Raw genomic sequence first — 21,369 nt, 5'->3', positions numbered from 1 at the left:
TATTTGGCCATACAGCAGATTTCCAAGACTGGAGGCACTATTTGATGGGAAGTCTTAATATCACAATATTCTGCACAGAAAGTTGACATGCGATGCACACTACTATTTACCGCATACTCCACATGCTTCCACAGTTCCTTGCACGATTCAGCAATCCTGGATAGCTGTCACTTCCTAGCATGAATGCAAAGGCCCATATACAGAAGCTTGGCAGTACTAGGTGAAGTTTGCATACCGCCACATGGCATTGCACCCCTACCCACTCATTGAGCCATTTCTGGCTCCCCACCTTCAACCACAGGAGAAGGTAAGTACACCATAAAACGTGTCTTACACACAACCACAAACCCCACCAGGGAACAGATGATGAACAACAGAGTTCAAGTCTGCGTAGGATGTACTGTGGAACAAGCTACAGTGGTACACAAACACATTTATGTGCCTCTCTCAGAAAATATTTTGGAGCTAAGTCCATCAACTGAAGACAGGAGACCTGCTGTACACCTGCCCCATGTTGCACTTTTTTGTCTCCAGTTTGATTGTGTCTGTGATGCGGGTGTGCAGAGATTGTGGAGGTGGTGATCATGTCAGTGTTGTGGCTGATTAATCATATATGTTGAGCTTTCCAGCAAGCCTCAGTATGTGGCCACCTAAATTGGAAAGAAAGAGGGACGTGCCAGAGACGCAAATGCGCCATAAATGGTGTGGTACCAGATTACCATTGTCAGAATATCGTCTAGTGTAAATATCATGTCCTAAATATAATTTATAAAATATCATCCATTTGGAATCGTTATTAAAAGCTATACCCAGTGAGGTCATATTTTTGGAAATGATATGTAGTACACGACATTCTGACACACAGCCTCCTAGAGAGGGGGCTGACACGGCAATGAAGTGAGGTAGAAAATGGCAAATGCCAAAGACAATCATTGTGTTCAGCTTGGGCCTTAGTTCTAATTATATGTTACTGGTGGGATATTCTTATCTATTGCTTTTTAACCTTTTGCCTACATCAGTTTCCTTGGGGTCGGTCACCAGGCTTTATGCAATTTTCATCCAGAGGTTCTTCTTTAATACTTCTTAGAGCCTAGGTCAAAACATCAACTTTGTTTCTGCTTCGGTGCATATGATTTAAAGTGCTATTTTTCTACAAATACAAAGACTAATGTGGACATATATGTGTGATAGATTAATATTGCTTAGTGTTAGTAAACATATATAAGCATGTGCTTCTCTGATCTATTCACATCGTTGCTACAGTTTTGAAAAACAGAATAAGATCTGCATAAATCAGATAATTATTTATCTGTGTCATTTGCACTCTGTAAGCCTCTGCACAAACCTAAACTTTCACAGAAATGTTTCTATTTGACTTTTAACTGCTTGCCTGGATGTGATTATACAAATCTAGTTTCCTCTGCAATGGAATATTTCTTACCTTCTGACAGCCAGCTGAACTTTTGTCCTCTCTCTTCAAACACACTTAGCTGAGGTTTTCAACTTTCAGTATTCACTGGCAGCTCTTGTCAAGGAGCTCTTTCAAATTGCTCTTCATAACATGGTAAATGCTTTCCTTTGATGGAGGGGAATTTTTCCTTTTCAGAAGGTTCCCTTAAAACTAGTCACCAATTGTTTGACTATGTGCAGTAAAGTGCTTTGCTCTTGTGGTATTCTGTCATGCCTGTTATGAGAGAATAATTTAGGATTTTCTATTTATATATTTTTTATTATATTTTGCTCTGTTGTTGGAAACTTCTGGCAGCAGCTTCTCCTCCTAATATAATTTCATCAACACCTCACATTGCTGGCTTCCTATTACCAAATTGCTGCTGGCTTTTATGGTGAGACCACATAATTCTCAAAATTGCCAGTCATCATCTTTCTCCAAGTCTAATAATCCTCTTCGAGTGGTGCGCACACATATAACTAAATCTTCTCTACCATCAGCTTTAACAATGGATAGTGCTGCAGTCTTTTTAAAGGATAGCACCTCTTCATCTCATGCTGCTGGCACAATTGCGAAAAAAACATCTAACACCTCCTCCGTCAAGTGCCCCAAAAAATACCTTGATTCTCCCTCAAAATCACCTACACATCTTACTCTAGATGATGTCATGGAGGAATTGCGTGCACTAAAGCCCTTTATGATGGACACTAATGCCTCCTTGCAACGTATTGAGGAGCAGTGGTCCCAACACGAACAACAAATTTGTACTCTGGAACAGAGAGTCTGTGACCTTGAAGATTGCAGCACTGTCAATCCTCAGATCTCTAAAGACATAGCTCAACCTAAAAGGCTCCCTGAAAACGTAGAAAACAGAAATAGGAGAAATAATCTTTGCCTTTTTGGGATTCCAGAAGGTTCTGAAGGCTCCAACATGATTGCATTCCTTCAAAAAGCAATACCTTCAATTCTTCGCTTGCCTCCTACCTCTCCCCACTCTATCCAACAGGCACATCGTTTAGGTCCACAGACTTCAGCTGGCCCTCATGCACATCCTAGAGGAATTATTATTCTCTTTCTCCAATTTACTGACTTGATGCAAATACTCTCGGAAGCCAAAAAGATAGGCTTTTTGCTATGGTCAGGTCATAGTGTTTTTCACACTAGACTTCTCTCCTGCTACAGCTGCATGTCGCAAACAGTTTTTGGACTTACGTCCACAACTCAAATCCTTGAATATTCGATATGGTCTTCTTCACCCATGCCTTTTCAAAATTACATTCAAGGACAAATCTTACTCGTTTGAGGAACCTTCAGCACTACAAACGTTTATTAACTAACACAAAACAGAAGCAATGGAACTAGGAGCATCTGCAATTACTTGAAGATATAATTTAATTTGTCTTTAATGTCCTTTCTTTTTTTTTTCTGGACAGTTTAATAGTAATGGTTATGTTTAATATTTATAGCCATGGTTTTCCTTCTCTGCATCTTCTTAATTTCTTATATATAAATATATATTTTTTTAGATAGTGTTCTTTGTGCAATCCTCATGTTCCTTTCCCAACCGTATCCCTTTCTCACCATCCAAACTGTTCTCCTACACATTCCACTGGTAAGCTTTGATTTTTATTGTTTTTCATGTCACAATCCTTTACTGTAGTTATTACGTTATTTGGTCTCCTGAATGGTACATTTTTCGTTTGTATGTTGTTTTTTTTCTTCCATGAAACTCGCCTTCATATGTTTTAATATCTAATATCACTTTTCTTGTGCTGAAGCAACTCTTGCCTGTCTTTTCAAGTTCTCCGCTGTCCCTCTACCTTTCGGGATATTCACTTTCTATCTTGTTTTCTTTAGCTTTCGTGGACTTTAGTCCCTGTATTGCCACATCCATGTATATACAACTTCTGGAGGTCATCTTCCTCCTTTTCTTTTTCTTTACTATCTTGTTTCTTTCCCATTTCTTTGCTTTAGCAAAATTGATATGCCTAGTTTTTCCTTGTTACAGCAGTTGTTTATTAATACTTCTTGTTATGCAACTTAGAACTGTTACTTGGAATGTTAAGGGGCTTAAACACCCCATTAAACGTAAGCGTGTCTTATCTCACCTCGCTCGTTTGAAATGCCACATTGCTTTGTTGCAAGAGACTCACCTCAACAACTCTGAGGCAGTTAAGCTTAAAAAACAATGGGTGGGGGCCATTTTCTACTCCCCTTCCATCACAAACAAAAATAGGGTAATTATACTTTGTCATAAATCTCTCAAACCTACCATAATTTCACAGCATCAAGATACAGAAGGTCGCAGGGTACTTGTTACATTTACAATTGACAATATTTCTCTTACTGTCCTAAATATATATTGCCCCACACATCCAGATCCAAACTTTTGGAAGAATCTTTCACATATGGTCTCTGAACATTCCTCAAACAATTCACTAATAGGTGGTGACTGCAACCAAATTCTTGATCCATTTTTGGACAGACGTTCCAAGTCACGTTTCATTACACATGCCTCCCACAAAGCTTTTAAAAACTTTATTTTACAGCATTCTCTCTCTGATTCCTAGAGAGTATGCAATCCCGACCTCTTGGAATACTCTTTTTATTCTCCTACCCACCATTCCCATTCCAGGCTTGATTATATCTTTCTGAGTAAAGGTTTATTGCAACATATGGTCAACTCTGAAATCGGTGCTATTTTGATCTCAGATCACGCACCTGTGATTACTGACCTTGATCTTTTTCTTAATGGTTCTAAAACATCTTCATGGAGGTTTAATAACTCTCTACTTTCAGATGCTACTTTTATCGCTTCCTACAGTAAGTTTATAGAAGAATACTTTCACATCAACGATAGTGATCAACTATCATTTCATTTTGTGTGGGATGCATTCAAAGCAGCCTCTAGGGGTTTCATCATAAGTTAGGCTCACTCAAAAATAAAGTCTGCTCAACAAAAATCGACTTCCATCCTTGAAAATATAAAGTCCCTAGAATATGAATACTATACTCACAAAACTACTAAATCACATCTTGAAGCACTAGTCTCAGCTAAAATGGAGTTTAGCACCCTCCTGAAAATAAATGCCAGATATTATGGTGGTAACAATAAAGCTGGTTCTCTCCTAGCTCGATATTTGAAACAAAGAAAAGAAAAAACAACTATTAAATCTATCACAGATAACAATGGTGTTAAACACTTTAGAGATAAAGATATAGCATTGTGTTTCGCTTCTTACTATAAGGACCTGTACACTCCAGAACACATACCAACAGTTGAATCTCTCAACCAATATTTCTCTAATCTCAAACCAAGAGCCCCATTGCAGATTGACCTCTCATCTTTAGACCAACCCCTACAATTTACTGAACTATATACAGCTTTACAATCTCTCCCCAAGGGTAAGGCTCCAGGCCCAGATGGCTTCACAGTAGAATTCTTTATTCAGTTTGCTAAGTCTCTTTTCCCCAAACTCTTTCAATTACTTAATCATTTTATAATGTCAGGTTCTGCATCTGGCTCAGTTATGGAGGCTTTGATTGGTCTTATTCCCAAAAAAGATCGGGATGCGACTGACTGTAAAAATGATAGACCCATATCTTTAATTAATACTGATTGTAAACTCTATGCCAAAGTTTTAGCTCTCTGTTTACTCCCATATATACACCTGACCTTATTGATTCTCATCAATCTGGTTTTATCCCTAATAGAAATGTAGCAGATAATTCCTGTACTTTTTAAAATATTATTAACAATGCATCTAAACTTAAGATTCCTCTGGCAGCTTTATCATTGGATGCAGAAAAGGCCTTTGATAGGGTCTACTGGGGTTTCTTGTCGAAATCATTGGAATGGCATGGACTAGGAACTAAATTCCGACATTTTATATCCATTCTTCATTCCTCAACATGTTCCTCGGTTATAACAAACGGTATCCGATATCCTTTTTCCCTCTTAAAAGGGGTACTCGTCAGGGATGCCCATTATCTCCTTTACTATTTATTTTTGCTCTCAAACCTTTTCTATACCAATTAAAAACGTCTGAACAATTTACGGGGTTTCAAATTAATAATGCACACATCAAATTTATGGCATATGCTGATGATATTCTTTTGTTCATGTCTCACCCTGACACTTCTCTTCCTGCCTTCCTGCATGAGCTCAACTTATATTCTGATGTATCTGGCTATAAACTTAATATAGACAAAACAGTGGTCTTACCACTTAATGCTCACTGCACTGGCTCTGTATTCCTTGATTCAGGATTATCTTGGAATTCTTCTAAGATTAAATGCCTGGTGGTATGGTACTGCACTACTCTCAAGGACTAATTTAGAAATCTTATCTGCAAAGCTTGTAGATCTCACACAGAAATGGTCTCCGTTATATCTCACGTGGTGGGGCCGCTTGGACACCCTTAAGATGATGCTTCTCCCTATCATTAACTTATTCCTTATGATGCTTCCTATTAAGATACCTAAACTATTTTTTAGTTCAATTGATAAAATTCTATCCAAGTTCCTGTGGAACGGTAAACAATCCTGAATCTCTCTCTCAAAATTAAAACTTCCTAAAGTACAAGGTGGAGTTAATTTCCCTGACTTTATAACTTATCACGAATCTTTTGGCATTAAGCAAATACATCCCTATTTATCTACACTCAATGATGCCCCTAAAAAGCTATGGTTCTCTTTGGAAGAAACATTTATTTCTCCCCTTTCCCATAAACACATTATTATATTTATGTCTCCCATTCAGTCAACTTACTGAAACCTTTTTTTATTTCGCATCTTACCCCCATTAATCAATTCTTTAACAGTCCTATTTGGCACAATAGTTTGCTTAGGAAACAAGGTAAAACCTTGTGTTGGAAGGCTTGGATGACTAAAGGTATTCTTCTCATTTCCCAATTATATCTTAAAGACTCTATCATCCCTTTTACTACTCTCTCAGCAATTTATAATCTCCCTATTCGCATGAAATCCCAATATATCATTCTTTCTACTCTAGTCCAAGAGGCCCTCAATAAACTTATACATCATAATCATTCTTCTCTTGCATCATCTCCACACCCGATTGTAACTTCTAATTATCCTAGGGCAGCTGGAATTTATAAACTTTTAAGAACGTCTGTTTCACCTAAACTCATATCACCTATTGAGACATTGTGGGAATCAGATCTTTGTGTTGTTCGGCCACCTTCTTTATGGGATAGAATATGGTATAAGATACATTCCACTGCACGCACTGCAAGCCTCACACAGACCCTATATTTTTTTTATAATAGACTTTTCTACACTCCTGTACGCCTTTACAAACTCAAAATTGCACAAAATGACAATTGTTGGCGCTGACACACTCTGCAGGGTACTGATTTTCACATGTTTTTTTCCTGTTCATCCATATCTACTTTTTGGTCCTCAGTATGGTCTCGCATTTCAGCAATAGCTCAGATCTCCTTACCAATGTCATATGAATTACTGTTTTTGGGTGGCATACACGATATCTGGAGTTCATTCAGGCCTCTTGGAAAATTGGTAGACCTTTTGCTTTCTATTGCAATCTCTATTATTACTTCTAACTGGAAATATTCGGAGAACATTACTCTCAGACAGTGGTGGAATTCTGTAGGTTATCATCATAGACTTGGCAGCTACAAGCTTGATTCAACAAGAACTTTCTTCAAACGTCATCAGCTATGGTTGCCATTAAGTAACTATCTCTCACGCACTGCGAAGGAAATTGATTTTTCTCCTCCTTTTTAAAAAATGTCAATATATTTCCTGTTTTTCTTCTTGTATATACTTATTTCATCTTACATTCACTGTAACTAATGTCTATTACCTCTCTCTCCACATGGCTATCACTTGATTCCCTTTTCTATCCCTATAGCTCTTCTCCCTCTCCCTCCCTCTCTCTTTCTTCTTTCTTTATTTAAACTCAGAGTCTTTGATACTATATTGCTGTATATGCCTAACTCATGTACCTGTTTAATATGCATTTATAAGTACAATATTCCTTATGCATATATATTCACAATTGCATATCTCTGTCCTGGCAATGTTAAGTTAATGTTCTTGTACTTGACTCAATAAAAAACGTATTAAAAAAATATATATATTGACTCAGTATCTTTAGGTGCTTTTAACTTTTGAGTATAAATGAGTAGTTTGTGATAATCTTTTGTTGTAAATCTTAAGACACAAGAAGTCAACAACACTAATTTACAGTCCATCTTTACTCAAGGTCTAAACCAAAAGGACTGCCTTTGCAAGCTCAGTGTGTGAAAACACATAACACTTTTCATTGCAGTACACCGTCAATGTAGCAGGGTATCTCACAGAAGCTGCCAGTTCCTCCTTTTATATTTATTGCTTTGTAGCCAGCCCCTCTTTCTTCCTAGCCAAGGACACATGGTGCAGGCCAGGAAAAAACATGATCTTCAAGTTTCTCCTCTTTGCATCAAAGGTCTTACTGAAAATCTGATCCCACTCCTCACTCATAGAAAGCACATCATCGCCATACCACCATCATTCCCGTATTGCTGGCACCTCCACCTTACATGGCGGAATAGGTGGCAAATTATTGATCACTGCCTTCATCTGACCTGCAACAACTCTGTGTGTTATATTTAGCACTCTCAATAGGGTGATCTTCCTTTAGTTTATCTAACCTCTCCAACATCTCCTCCAATTTTAGCAATACACACATTGTGTTGCCCCTAGAGGTCTGCACTTGTCTGTGGCAGAATCCAGAATCCAATTCTGCTCTCCATTGATTCCAGGCTTTGCTCAGCTGTTTGCCTTCTCCCTACAAGTGAACTCCATCTTTTGTTCCACACTTCTCATCACCAATGCCATAGAGGTCATCTTGTCCAAGTCTGTGTCGAGAGCATTAATGAGGGCTTGCTCGCCTTGGAGGCCCGGATGTGTGACGGGCATCCACCCTACGGCACACATATGGTAGGGTCCCCAGCTCATGGTGGATATGGGTGCAAGTCCCACCAGCCCAGAGTCCCTTGTTTCCCCCTATCTGGCTATGCCCACTTCTGGCGCCACCTAGCCAGCCCACAGTTGTGGCTGTGTCACAACCAAATCAGGGGATGCAGGATCTCTGGACACCAGTACTTCTCCAGTCATGGCCGACCTCTCACTCTTGATGAAGTTTGAAGCAGTCAGTGCTCTCTTGCCATTGCTAGCTACAACTGATCCAAGCCCCACTGCCAGAAAACTCCAGTGGAGGTTATGGTTGTTCCCTTAATGCCAGACATGGTGAAGTCAGGGTCAGAAAGGGTAGCCCAGTTTGGAGCTCCATATATCCATAGCCCTCTTGGACTGTGGCTAGCTCTGCCTCCCATTCTGCCAATTTTGTTATGCATTTTTGGAATAAGTGCATATCTGTGCTGTGTGTTAGTGATTTTACTTAAGTAAACCCTCTGGTTTTGTTGTTGTGTGGTGATGGTGAAGTGGTATTGTTTTGTGATCCTTGGTGGAGTTGCACAATGTTTGTTTTGTGTGTCGGTTCACTACACATTTGTCCTTTGTATTTTGTCTTTTGTTGTTATTTTCTTATCGGATATGCTCAGGGATGTGTGCCTAGCAGTGCCCAGATAGGACATTGGATAGCAAGGTACTCTGTCGGATACTATATTATGAATGGTGTATTTGAAGGTGTGTTATGAGTCTGTCATTACTCAGCCTTTCTCTCTGCTTTTTTGGATAGTAATGTGTACTTTACACAAACTCTCTTTTGCGGTTTGATTTCCAGCCATACACCAGATTTTAGAATGGGGTATTCAATATGTTGAAGATAACCGTCATGCTTATCAGGTGGGTTCTGAAGTAAATTGTCTGCTACTCAGTGCGCCCAGTATGTCTTTCTTGGATTATGCAACTGCGACACATGGTTGCCTACTTAAACACTCATCCAAAATCCGAGGGCCCTGTAGCTCTATAGTAGCCCCTCCAGGGAAGAATACACTTAAATATGAATAAAGGGCAACTCTATTTGTATTCATACATAAATGGATATATTACTTTCCTATAACTTCAATAAATGCATCTCGAGCCCGTATGTATCGTTCTTTTTTCAGAAATATAGTCCTCTTTATTGTATTCCAAATAAGCATAATTGTATTCTGTACTCTAAACATTTGGACAATTTCTACAAATCTAAACAAGGAACAGAAAAATACTCAATGGATAATGTTTATAGGTGATCACACCCACCCCCCTTTAGAAGAAAAACATGCTATTCTCATCACCGTAAAAATATAATTCAAACCCAGTCACACCATATCTCACACGCACTACCATTAAATTTAATAATATGAAGATGTCAAAGGCCCATTGCCTAGTCAAATTGCACTCCAGTATGTTCTTTCTAGGGTCTCTGTAAGGTTAGTGTGCTTAATGATAGGAATCGAATGATGGCTGGATAACGGAGAAACTAGACGACCTGACAACGGTTTGCTGTTCTTGTTTTCCCCATCTCTCTCTGGCTACATTAGGGCTGGATAACAGAGAGACCCGACAACCTGCACAGTAAAGCAGCCAGTGGAAGGACACTGGTCATAATGACTGGCTGGAAGCTGTACTTGGTCCACAGGGCATGAATGGCACAGCAAAGCCGGAACAGTGGGACAGGATGCCATAAAACTCTAATGGCACATAGTGCTGCACATCCTTTAATGAAAACAAAGCATCTCCTCCTGCCTGCTTAAACACTACAGAGTTTGCTAAATCTCCATAGCAGACAGTAATCTTCACCCTGGCCCCCACTGCATTAGCTGTCAAGACACTATTCTGTAGCTAAATACCGTTTAGGACCAGGTTAATAATATACAGAAAAATGTGTAGCACAGGTACAAAAACCATTATTCAGATGTTTTCTGAAATTTGTACCAGTCCAATGAGACCTCCGGCCCCCAAATATCTAGGAAACCACTTCCATCATGGAGGCAGCACTAGCCTAATCTATCAGATTACCAATTTTGAGGATGTTTTTGAAGCTACTAAGGGACACTTACACTATATTGAAAATCCCACTGTAAGACGAATGGACCGTCTAACCCTGTGATTGTTGGACTACAAAAACACAACCTTTATTTAATATGCAATGTCTTAGGATTTCAGTTTGGTTGAGCTCAAGTGACCTCTGGAATATCCCTGGTAGGAGTGGTCCGATAATGGCATCCTGTTGAGAAGTTCTATTACTATTATTAATACACTGTTGCTCCATGTAGTGTTATGGAACTAGGCAGTAAAAGTAATTCCCAATTTAGGCATCGCTATTTGCTGTTCTTGTTTTCCCCATCTCTCTCTGGCTACATTAGGGCTGGATAACAGAGAGACCCGACAACCTGCACAGTAAAGCAGCCAGTGGAAGGACACTGGTCATAATGACTGGCTGGAAGCTGTACTTGGTCCACAGGGCATGAATGGCACAGCAAAGCCGGAACAGTGGGACAGGATGCCATAAAACTCTAATGGCACATAGTGCTGCACATCCTTTAATGAAAACAAAGCATCTCCTCCTGCCTGCTTAAACACTACAGAGTTTGCTAAATCTCCATAGCAGACAGTAATCTTCACCCTGGCCCCCACTGCATTAGCTGTCAAGACACTATTCTGTAGCTAAATACCGTTTAGGACCAGGTTAATAATATACAGAAAAATGTGTAGCACAGGTACAAAAACCATTATTCAGATGTTTTCTGAAATTTGTACCAGTCCAATGAGACCTCCGGCCCCCAAATACCTAGGAAACCACTTCCATCATGGAGGCAGCACTAGCCTAATCTATCAGATTACCAATTTTGAGGATGTTTTTGAAGCTACTAAGGGACACTTACACTATATTGAAAATCCCACTGTAAGACGAATGGACCGTCTAACCCTGTGATTGTTGGACTACAAAAACACAACCTTTATTTAATATGCAATGTCTTAGGATTTCAGTTTGGTTGAGCTCAAGTGACCTCTGGAATATCCCTGGTAGGAGTGGTCCGATAATGGCATCCTGTTGAGAAGTTCTATTACTATTATTAATACACTGTTGCTCCATGTAGTGTTATGGAACTAGGCAGTAAAAGTAATTCACAATTTAGGCATCGCTATTTGTTTAACTGTTATCATTCAGTACAAACAAGCAAGCATGGATAATGTTGAATTTAAGGAGGGGAGTAGTTTGAGTAATCAGGGAGGAACATCATTTGAAATGAGGTAATTGGGAATCCACTTGAGTAAATTGTACAAGCATTTTTCAGATGTGTGCATGTGAGTGGGAAGGGAGGTGGGAAGAATGCTTTTGATAGTGTATGTGAAACGTGCTAACTCAAGAAAAAGTTCCACCTGTTACATTCTTGTATCCCCCATCCAGCTGTACGAGTCAACAATGGTCAGCCTGACGGAGTGCACTCAATGTGTAAAAAAAGATGGCCTTCACATTGGATGTAACATTGTGATTTTGCCGTTGCCTGTGTCCTCACTGAGGAACGGAGAACAATGCTGCAGTGTGGTAAGAATCTGATGTTGTTCATTGTGGTTAAGATGACGGTTTCTTCTCCCTGTCCTAGTTGTTCTTTAGTGATGGAATTGGCAAAGCCTGAAATGTGGGAGAATCCTCACAGGATTGGAGACACATAGCACAGGGAATGTAACAGCCAAGAGGAAAATTTCAGAATAGCAAAGGCTGTAAGAACCACAGGAGACACTCATGGACCCAAGAGGACAGAAGTATCAAACAACAACATACAACAATGTCCAATGAGGTATCAATTGTGATAGTACATCTTGATTTGTACAATATCTAGAGTGTATTGTACGGCACCACAGGTCACAAACAGAAATAAGATATGACAAGACCAATCTTTTTGATATCAAAATTCATTCATCAAAATGTATACTTAAGCAGCACACTTACACATTAAAATCATGAAATGGTTGCTCAGAGCCAAGTAAACATACAGTGTTCAAGGATTTATGGAAATGGTGCGAAAACGGTGACCACATTAAAATCCAAAAAAGTGTACAGAACAACACAGTATGTGCAGATTCTAAGGTTTTTTTAATTTGATTTTTATTTGAAAATCCAGGAAGGGATGAAGGAGCTTTGCACATAAAAAACATTGATCAACCAAGTCATCATCAGGACAAGGCAGGGATAAAGAGAGCATAATTATGTTGCATCAAAAATAAAATATAATAAGATCAAATTATTTTTGTCAATCAAAAAAGGTCAGTCCATCAAGTATGTGACAAATGGTCATATCCATGGTACCTTAGAATTACTGCGCAAGTACTACAAAAAGTAAGAAAAGGAAATAAATCATATATATATAGTTTGTGTGTGACCCCAGTGAAAAGCTCATAGATGTGTGTGCAAAAACGTGACACTTATGCAGAAACTCACACATATTCAAGGAGGAGTGGATTGAATCCTGCAAGAGGTTACATTTATATTATTAGGGAGGTAACACATAGGAACAATTCCAGTAAGAACAAGCAGTTGCAATGCAATAGGTCTCACATTTTCTTGAGTAAGCGCTATTGCCATGTTAATTCATATCTGGACTTTTCTTGCCACATGAATTAGTCAACCCTGCCTCATAATTCCGTCTTTTCCTGCCACGTAATGCCAGTGGCCCTGCATATAACTAAAGCACTTCCATTTACCTTCTTCCTCTGTCTGCAGCAAAAAATGAAAATGTTGCCATTTAGTATTCTAATTTAAATCTGCCATGCTAATTCCAATTGAATACCACTTTCACCACCCTACCATCAGAGTTGCTGGCTGTCTAACACAATTCCCCAAAAAAAGAAGACAGCCACAGAGGAGAAATAAGCGAGAAGGGTCACCCAAATATATCAAGAGTGTTCAAACAGTCATAGTATAATTAGGATGTTAAGTTGGCCTGAATCATGGTCATAATTGTAATAGGGAGAGATTATTAAAACATATACAATTATCCTTTATCAGAAATAAACTTTTAGGATTAGGATGTAATGCGCAAAACACCATATAATTTGTAAGAAACATGGTCATGTAACCATGTTGTAAGCCCCTCAGTCCACTCAGGCTCTCCCACGGACCCGTGCCCACATCACGTATTCAACAAAGCCGACGCCACCATCGCCCCTAAACTCTGCAAGATCATCAACCTCTCCTTCAACACCGCGACCTTCCCGGACAGCTGGAAGCACGCAGAAATCCAACCCCTCCTCAAGAAACCCAAGGCTGACCCCAACGATCTCAAAAACTTCCGACCGATCTCTCTCCTCCCTTTTCCAGCGAAGGTCATCGAGAAGATCGTCAACGCACAGCTCGCCCACTTCCTAGAAGACAACTCCATCCTAGACCCCTCACAATCTGGATTCAGACGAAACCACAGCACTGAGACCGCACTCCTCGCCGCCACAGATGACATCAGACAACAAATGGACAACGGCGAAACCTCAGCCCTCATCCTCCTCGACCTATCAGCCGCTTTCGACACAGTCTGCCACCGCACCCTGCTAACCCGTCTCCACGAAGCGCCATCCAAGACAAAGCCCTCAACTGGATCTCATCCTTCCTCTCCGACAGAACCCAGAGAGTCCGACTCTCACCCTTCCGCTCCAAAGCCACCAACCTCATCTGCGGCGTCCCCCAAGGCTCCTCTCTTAGCCCAACGTTGTTCAACGTCTACATGGCCCCCTCGCACAACTGGCCCGTCATCACAACCCAGCTCGTCCTCTCCCTGACCAAAGATCCGCTCACCGCCAAAACCAACCTCCACGAGGGACTAAAATCCATCGCCGAGTGGATGAGCAACAGCCGCCTGAAGCTCAACTCTGACAAGACGGAAGTCCTCATCCTCGGACGCACCCCCTCAGCCTGGAACGACTCCTGGTGGCCCACTGCCCTTGGACCCCCACCCACCCCAGCCAGCCACGCACGAAACCTCGGCTTCGTCCTCGAATCTGCTCTCACCATGTCCAAACAGATCAACGCCGTCTCCTCTTCTCGTTTCAACACCCTCCGCATGCTCCGCAGGATCTTCAAGTGGATTCCAACAGGAACCAGGAAGACGGTGACTCAAGCCCTCGTCAGTAGCAGACTTGACTACGGCAACGCACTCTACACAGGCATCCCAACGAAAGACATCAAACGACTCCAACGCATCCAGAACGCATCCGCCCGCCTGATCCTCGACATACCCTGCTGATGTCACATCTCCCCCCACCTGAAGGACCTCCACTGGCTCCCTGTGGATAAAAGGATCACCTTCAAACTCCTCACCCACGCACACAAGGCACTACACAACACCTGACCCACCTACCTGAACACCAGACTCAACTTCTACGTCCCCACACGTCAACTCCGCTCTGCCAACCTCGCCCTCGCCATCGTCCCCTGAATCCAGCGCAAGACCTCTGGCGGCAGATCCTTCTCCTTCCTCGCCGCCAAGACCTGGAACTCTCTCCCCACCTCACTACGCCAGACCCAGGACCTCCTCTCCTTCAGGAGACTCCTAAAGACATGGCTCTTCGAACGCTAGCAGCACACCCCCCCGCGCCTCGAAACCCTGTCGGGTACATAGCGTGCTTTATAAATTCACTGATTGATTGATTGATTGATAAAAGGCATAACCCCATGAAAAAAAAACTGGTGAAAATAATGCAGTGTAACCCTATACTTAGTCCCTAAAGCGTATTGTGCATTACTCATTTTCAAGGCTAGCAGATTTGCTACAATGATATTGCAAACACGGCCTATAAATCCTAATGTCTCTCAGCTGTAAAACAAAACTTCCAGTCATGAGAGAGATTAAAAAGATAATGAATGGTGGTAGGGATTATTATTTTGGAGTCCCCCACTGACATAGTGTGGGGTCTCCGAGATGGCGTAGTCAGAAAGAGCACGTCATGCTGACTGTTTTCGTGGTGGTCCCACTGTCCTGGGTTATGTATGAAAAAGTAATGCCCTGCAAAGCATTATGGGGAACGTTTCCGTGTACCACGAATATTTTAGTTTTGTCGATATGACTGTAATGCTTAAACAGCCCCTAGAGGACACCACAACAAAAATATAATTTGTAAGAAACATGGTCATGTAACTATAAAGTTAGCCCCTAGAGAGCATAACCACACAAAAAGAAAATGGCACTAAATAATGTAGTGTAACCATATATATAGTCTCTAGAGAGCATTTTCAGGAGTAGCAGGCTATGGCAACGATATTATAAACAAGGTCATTAAAACACAAATTACACTGCACTGTAAAACAAAAATTATAGCCCTAAGACCACATAAAAAGACACTGAATGGTGAGAGGGGTAATTTTCTTGGGGTCCCCACTAACCTAGTGTGGGGACCCAGAGATGAAATAGACATAACTTATGTTGTGCTGAACACTTTGGTGGTGGTCCCATTGTCCTAGGACCACCACAGGCTAAGTTATGATCCAAAATGGTTTGTCAAAGTAATGCCCTGCAAAGCATTATTGGGCAAGTTTCCCCAGTGTAGTGAATATTGTAGTATTGGCTCTCCTGCTGTGCGGGATAGCCGCTTTCGCTCTGAAGATTTCTGTTTTATGTAAAGCATTTCTCAATTTCAAGTGTTTTAAGGGGACAGCCTCAAGAAATGACTTTGATTAGGTAACTGAACAATGTGACCAGCTTTAGTACCGCTGATCGAGTTCATGCTGTTGTGCCTGTTCGCGCTGTGAGCACCATGGCCGCCTTGCAGCAGGAAGCGGAAAGACACTAGAAAAAAAAATATTTCACCCACGCTGAAGTAAATCAGCAATCGTGCAATAATCCATGTAACAGGGGCAGGCTGCAAGGCGTGACAAAATCAGCCTCAAGGCTGAACAAATGTAATGACATCAAGTGATTTTTTAAATGGAAGCCCACAAATGAATGAAAGTGATGGGTGTGGTTAAAAGCCCACAACACATACAACAGGTCAAAGCGATTGCGTAATCGATCTAAAAAGCCTCAAAAGATGGCCATGGAATGGCCTCCAGTTGGTAGGAGTCCAGTATGTGACAGTGGGCAACATACATCACCGTAGAGGTAGCCTGGGCTCAAGTACTCAATTTTGGAGGAAACTTGCCCCGTCAGGCCCCCGTAATTTGTAGTAAAAAAGGATCACTTGTATGTGACGAAACACCAGTACTGTAACAACAGATTCTACATCGTCAGATTAGTCTGAGATCAAGAATACTTGAATATAGCTCAGAAAATGGCACAATAGGAGAATAGGACCACAAATAAGTGGGAAACCTTGCCCGTCAGAGCCTTCGCATTCAGCAAAAACTGGAAGCAAGGGATGCCATCTGGAACGAGGAAAAGTAGCAGAAGTGTGTGCGCTGACCCCGGCATGCCTATGTACACATAAAAAAGTAGAATGCGTACCACTGGGCACGCGAAATTCAGAATTGCTGCACATTAAACAAGTGAACCAATGAACCAACCACAAACCGTGAACAGCAAGCTTAACAGCACGTAAATCGCAGCATGACTACAGGAGCAAAAAGTAGGCTCCAGAACTAAACAATTGATAAGAAGAGAAGAGGGTTTGAAAATGTATTACACAGACCAGTTGTAGCAATTAAGTGCTTGAAACCAGAAAAAAGAGACTTACAGAAAAGAAAGGAATTGGGAGGAGGGGGGATAAAACAGCCCCTCCAGAAGAAAACTGAAGAATGTCTTAAGAAGTGTCACACTGTCAAAAATTACAAATGTCAAAGAAGGGACCTATCTTCCAGTTGGCATACATTCAGAAAAACATATGATTTTACCACTGAAGTCAGACAAAATCCAGGCTATTTTTTTCATCAATAGAGTTAAGCCCATTATTAACGGAATCACACTTAGAAATGCAATAGTATTCACTTTTGGTTACAAATGCATTTATATTGCCTCCTTGCGAGTCAGTGTATTTGGTCAGCAATCTGTCATGTAAAGTCTTTTTGCTCTATGATGGTCAGTGATCAAATCTGAGAGCATTCTTAGTTTGACATCTTATTCTGCTCTTGTCCTCAATGATCCATAGTTTCACCTTTTGCATTGTCTGGCCAATATGAATGAGCCCACAAGGGCACCAAATAGCATGAATAAAATTTGAAGGATTTCAGTTAGTTAACTGTTGGAAAGTGTGTTATAGAGCTGTGCCTAAATTCCTTGATATTAGTATTTTGACTATAGACGGAGCAGTTGTGGCATGTGGAATATCCATCCATTCTCTCCAAGTCATGGCATGGACCATGTGGTCCCTTAAGTTGCAGCCTTGCATGTATGAAAGTAGTGGTGGTTATTGAATAGCTTGTTAAATCTGAGTATTTTCCAATTGCTTGCAATATTCTGACTTACTTGATTACTTACAGGACAAAATGCAGAGACAAATGGAATGCGCTGATTGGTTCTTTTCTCTTTATGAGTCAAAATTGTGTCATAAGGACAGTAGCAGGCACCTTTAAGTGACCCAGAAACCTATGGCATGGTGTGCAACATACCAATGGATGGGATGTGCCCTGAGCAATTACCAGTGGTTGAGATTCATTCAAGAATTCTATCCATAACTTTTTGTATGTCACCCTAAATTGGATGGATATGCCCAGACGTGGGTCCTGTGCACACTGTATCATTTGAATCAAGCTATACTCAGCTGATGAGCCCATAATAAGGAAAAAGCCAGTCCTGGGTTATTTGTGGTCTGGTTCAAGGAGGACCTGGCTTGGCAGTTCATGCTGGACTGTTGCCATTAGAGTACGGTCAAGACTGATTTGCATATAGCTGGTTCCAAACTGAGGTGGCATGGTGTGAAGAGTAATGATGGACTGGGATGTGGCTCCAAGTAATTACCAGTGACTGGAATTAATTCAAGCATCCCATCCATCTCTACTGTATACTTTAGTGTGGCATCCAAATGAGACAGGAATGCCCACACGCGGGTCCCGTGCACAATTTGTAACTGGAACCAAGCTATGCCCCGCTGAAGAGCAAATAACCAGGGCAAAACCAGTTCTGGGTAGGTTGTGTTCCAGTTCGAAGCAGACCTGGTTAGGCAGTTTGGGCTGGACCATTCCCATTGGAGCAGGGTCAAGACTGATTTGCATATAGCTTGGTCAAAACTGGGGTGGCAAGGTGTCCAAAATAATGATGGACTGGCGTGCTGCCTGTGTAATGACCAGTGGCTGAGATTAAATCAAGCATTTTATCTATCACTTTTTGTATACTTTAGTGTGTCGTCTCTGGAAGAGGCAGCAGTAGCTTTCCATATGGAGGAGCATTAATGCTGTAGAACCAGGTCTCATACTGGCCCTCTCTGTGTAGACCAATTGTTAGATGGTTTTGGGAGGCCATTTTGAAGAGTCTGGTCAGTGAATGGTGCCTTTTGAACTAGGCAAATGGTATTGAATTCACTTCTTTGCTTCAAGATAGGAAGCCTGGGCAGTGATTTGATATTAGAATAATATGATCATAATCTTTCAGGACTACAATGAATTAGGTGGCAAATTATTGGTCTCTTTGTAATATATTCATGATTTTACCTGATAGTTATCCATAAATTGCATTGCAGAGATACATGTGTGATAGAGCACAGCTAAGGTGATTCAATATTGAGAGTGCTAGAGGGGTATCCCAAGGAGATTCACTGAGATGGCTAAATAGGTTTCTGATGAAAGTTCACTTGTGTAATAAACATTAAGCTTGTCTTGAATATGACTCCAATATTTCTAGCCAAGCTTAAGGGTGCGGGCAGGAGCCTGGAGAGTGACGCAAAATCATGATGAGAGACTCAGATTCCCTAGGCCCAATGAGTATATTGTCAGTCTTATCGCTGATATACAAAATAAACTGTGTCAGTCATACACTTTTGCATGTGTGGGAGGCTGTAATGAACCACCCTTCTGTTTTCCAATTTCTTCCAGCACACTAATATGTAACTGGGTATTAAATTTGTACATGTGGTAACTGATGGGATTACTGAGGATTGCTGTAAGGTGGAGTGGGGCCAGTTGGTGTTGAATTGGGTCGATGAAAGGGAGCGGCGTACATATAGCGTGTTGTAAACTTAAGCTCTGTTGAAGGCTGGAGCTGCTTTGGAGATCATGCTATAATTTAAAGCCCATGGTTTCTTCTGAAACAGAGAAGGTGTGCAGGTGCTCCGACTCAGGCATTCTGCCTGCTGCTCTGATTGGTATTTTTGCAGCACACCTCGACACAACCTACAGTCTACAATTCTGCAGTGGGTCACTGTGGGTGGAGGCGGCAGCCATCACTACATGCAATAAGTCCAGACGAGGAGGTCAGTGGCTGCCTTAATTCTTTTTTTTTTTTTTTTTTTACCATACTGTTTTCATACTTGTTCTCATACCTGGACTCGGACTCTGTCAGTGGCCCCTGTCAGTGGTTGACTTTTGCTGATCTTTGCTGACTTAATAGTAGCTATTAGTAGTAAGGCCTCAGCTCGTGTTGGTCTAAAATGGGTAAATGGAGAGCAGTCTCCACCAAATCAACACCAGTTCCGGACACTACCCTCAATGACTTCCTGCTGTTGGGTTTCTTAACAGGGAAATTGATCTCACTGAGTACCGCCTGGCCCTGACATCCCTAGCGGAGCTGCTGTTTAAGAAACCATGTGTTTCTTTCAAGACTAATAGGACTCCTATCATGCTTGCCTCCAACACTGGCTTACCTGTCTATGCTTTGGCCAACGACAACCTGACCACCTTCCTGGGCACGGACACTCTTTGGCCACAGAGCTTGGTGACCAGTCCTCCCAATACAGGAAAGTCCAGAAGCCTGGGGACAAATGGAAAAGGGTTGATAGAGGGGCCAAGTCAAAACGTGTCTTGCTGTACAAGTGCACTGGCCCCTATTATGATACGCTTGGAGAAGGTGGAGGAAGCCTTGACTAACCTAAGTGATGCTGTGTTAGCGCATTTTGTAGAAAGCCCTCAGCTATCTGTTCCTACAGGCACCACCACTTGTGCAGGGCCATAGGCATCGCCCGCGCCCCTGGGTGGCCTGGATGTTACCCGCATGGGAAGAGAAGGATGCCCCAGACAGGACAAGTCTCCTCAAGAATAAGAGGGGCAATATGAACGCAAGCATCAGGATGGTTAGTGCTAACCCAACCCACACCCCCATCCTCTAAGGCTCACACACTGCATCTTCTTCTTTAGGTGCCTCTTTTTCTGGTGATATTGAAAAACATTCCCCACCTGAGCGGTGGTATGTGTGAGGGCCACGACCAATTGGCTAATGAGGTGGTTAACAGGGTCAATAGCAGACTAGAAGGCCCTGTCCTGTATTTATATATATATATATATATATATATATATATGTGTACCAAAAAGAGTTGTCCTGAACAAAAGCGCACTCACAACAGGTCATTATGGAATGTAGCAAAGTCAGCAACTTACAGAGAATTTTTTGGCATTTTCATTTTTTCAAACCTTATATTTTCAAGCATCTCTGGACACTTGTTTCTGGGTTCATCCCTTCATCAGCAGAGAACAAACATTTCCTTCATTTTTCAAAGGCCAACTGCGTGGCTGCTCAGCAGATTTAATTGCAGGCACCTGATATCAGTTGAATACCAGTTCTGTCCCAGTGGACCTCAAGTGAGCTGCAAAGTGCATCCTGGTAAGGGTAGTCCTGCACATTTTAAAATCATACCCCAAATCCCAAGTGGGTTGCCGATGCCAAACAAAATAATAAAATACAGTTCATTACCCCTAGTGGGTAGTTGACCTGTTGTGAGTGCGCTTTCGTTCAGGACAACTCTTTTTGGTACAAATTTAATGGCCTGTCCAGCCGTGAAGGCAGCACCACTGTATAAAGGGGCAGTTCTATGTGTGACTTTATGGATGGTCACTTTCAGAGCAGCAGGTTGGAACATTGGCAGCAACACCACTTCTC

The 21,369-nt window shown here is 41.5% G+C and overlaps 1 protein-coding gene across 3 annotated transcripts in view; it reads left to right on the top strand.

Moving 5' to 3' along the window:
- LOC138265818 (ubiquitin carboxyl-terminal hydrolase 12A-like) overlaps positions 1-21,369 on the top strand; it is a 735,388-nt gene that overhangs the window by 306,923 nt on the left and 407,096 nt on the right. For all 3 annotated transcript variants that reach the window (XM_069213886.1, XM_069213884.1, XM_069213885.1), the window contains one exon: positions 11,835-11,972. In XM_069213886.1, the coding sequence (XP_069069987.1) occupies positions 11,835-11,972 (138 nt within the window). The remainder of the gene's footprint in view (positions 1-11,834; positions 11,973-21,369) is intronic.

The sequence above is a fragment of the Pleurodeles waltl genome, chromosome 11, assembly GCF_031143425.1.
Source record: "Pleurodeles waltl isolate 20211129_DDA chromosome 11, aPleWal1.hap1.20221129, whole genome shotgun sequence".
NCBI classification, from domain to species: domain Eukaryota; kingdom Metazoa; phylum Chordata; class Amphibia; order Caudata; family Salamandridae; genus Pleurodeles; species Pleurodeles waltl.
This window is presented reverse-complemented; position numbering and strand designations above follow the sequence as displayed.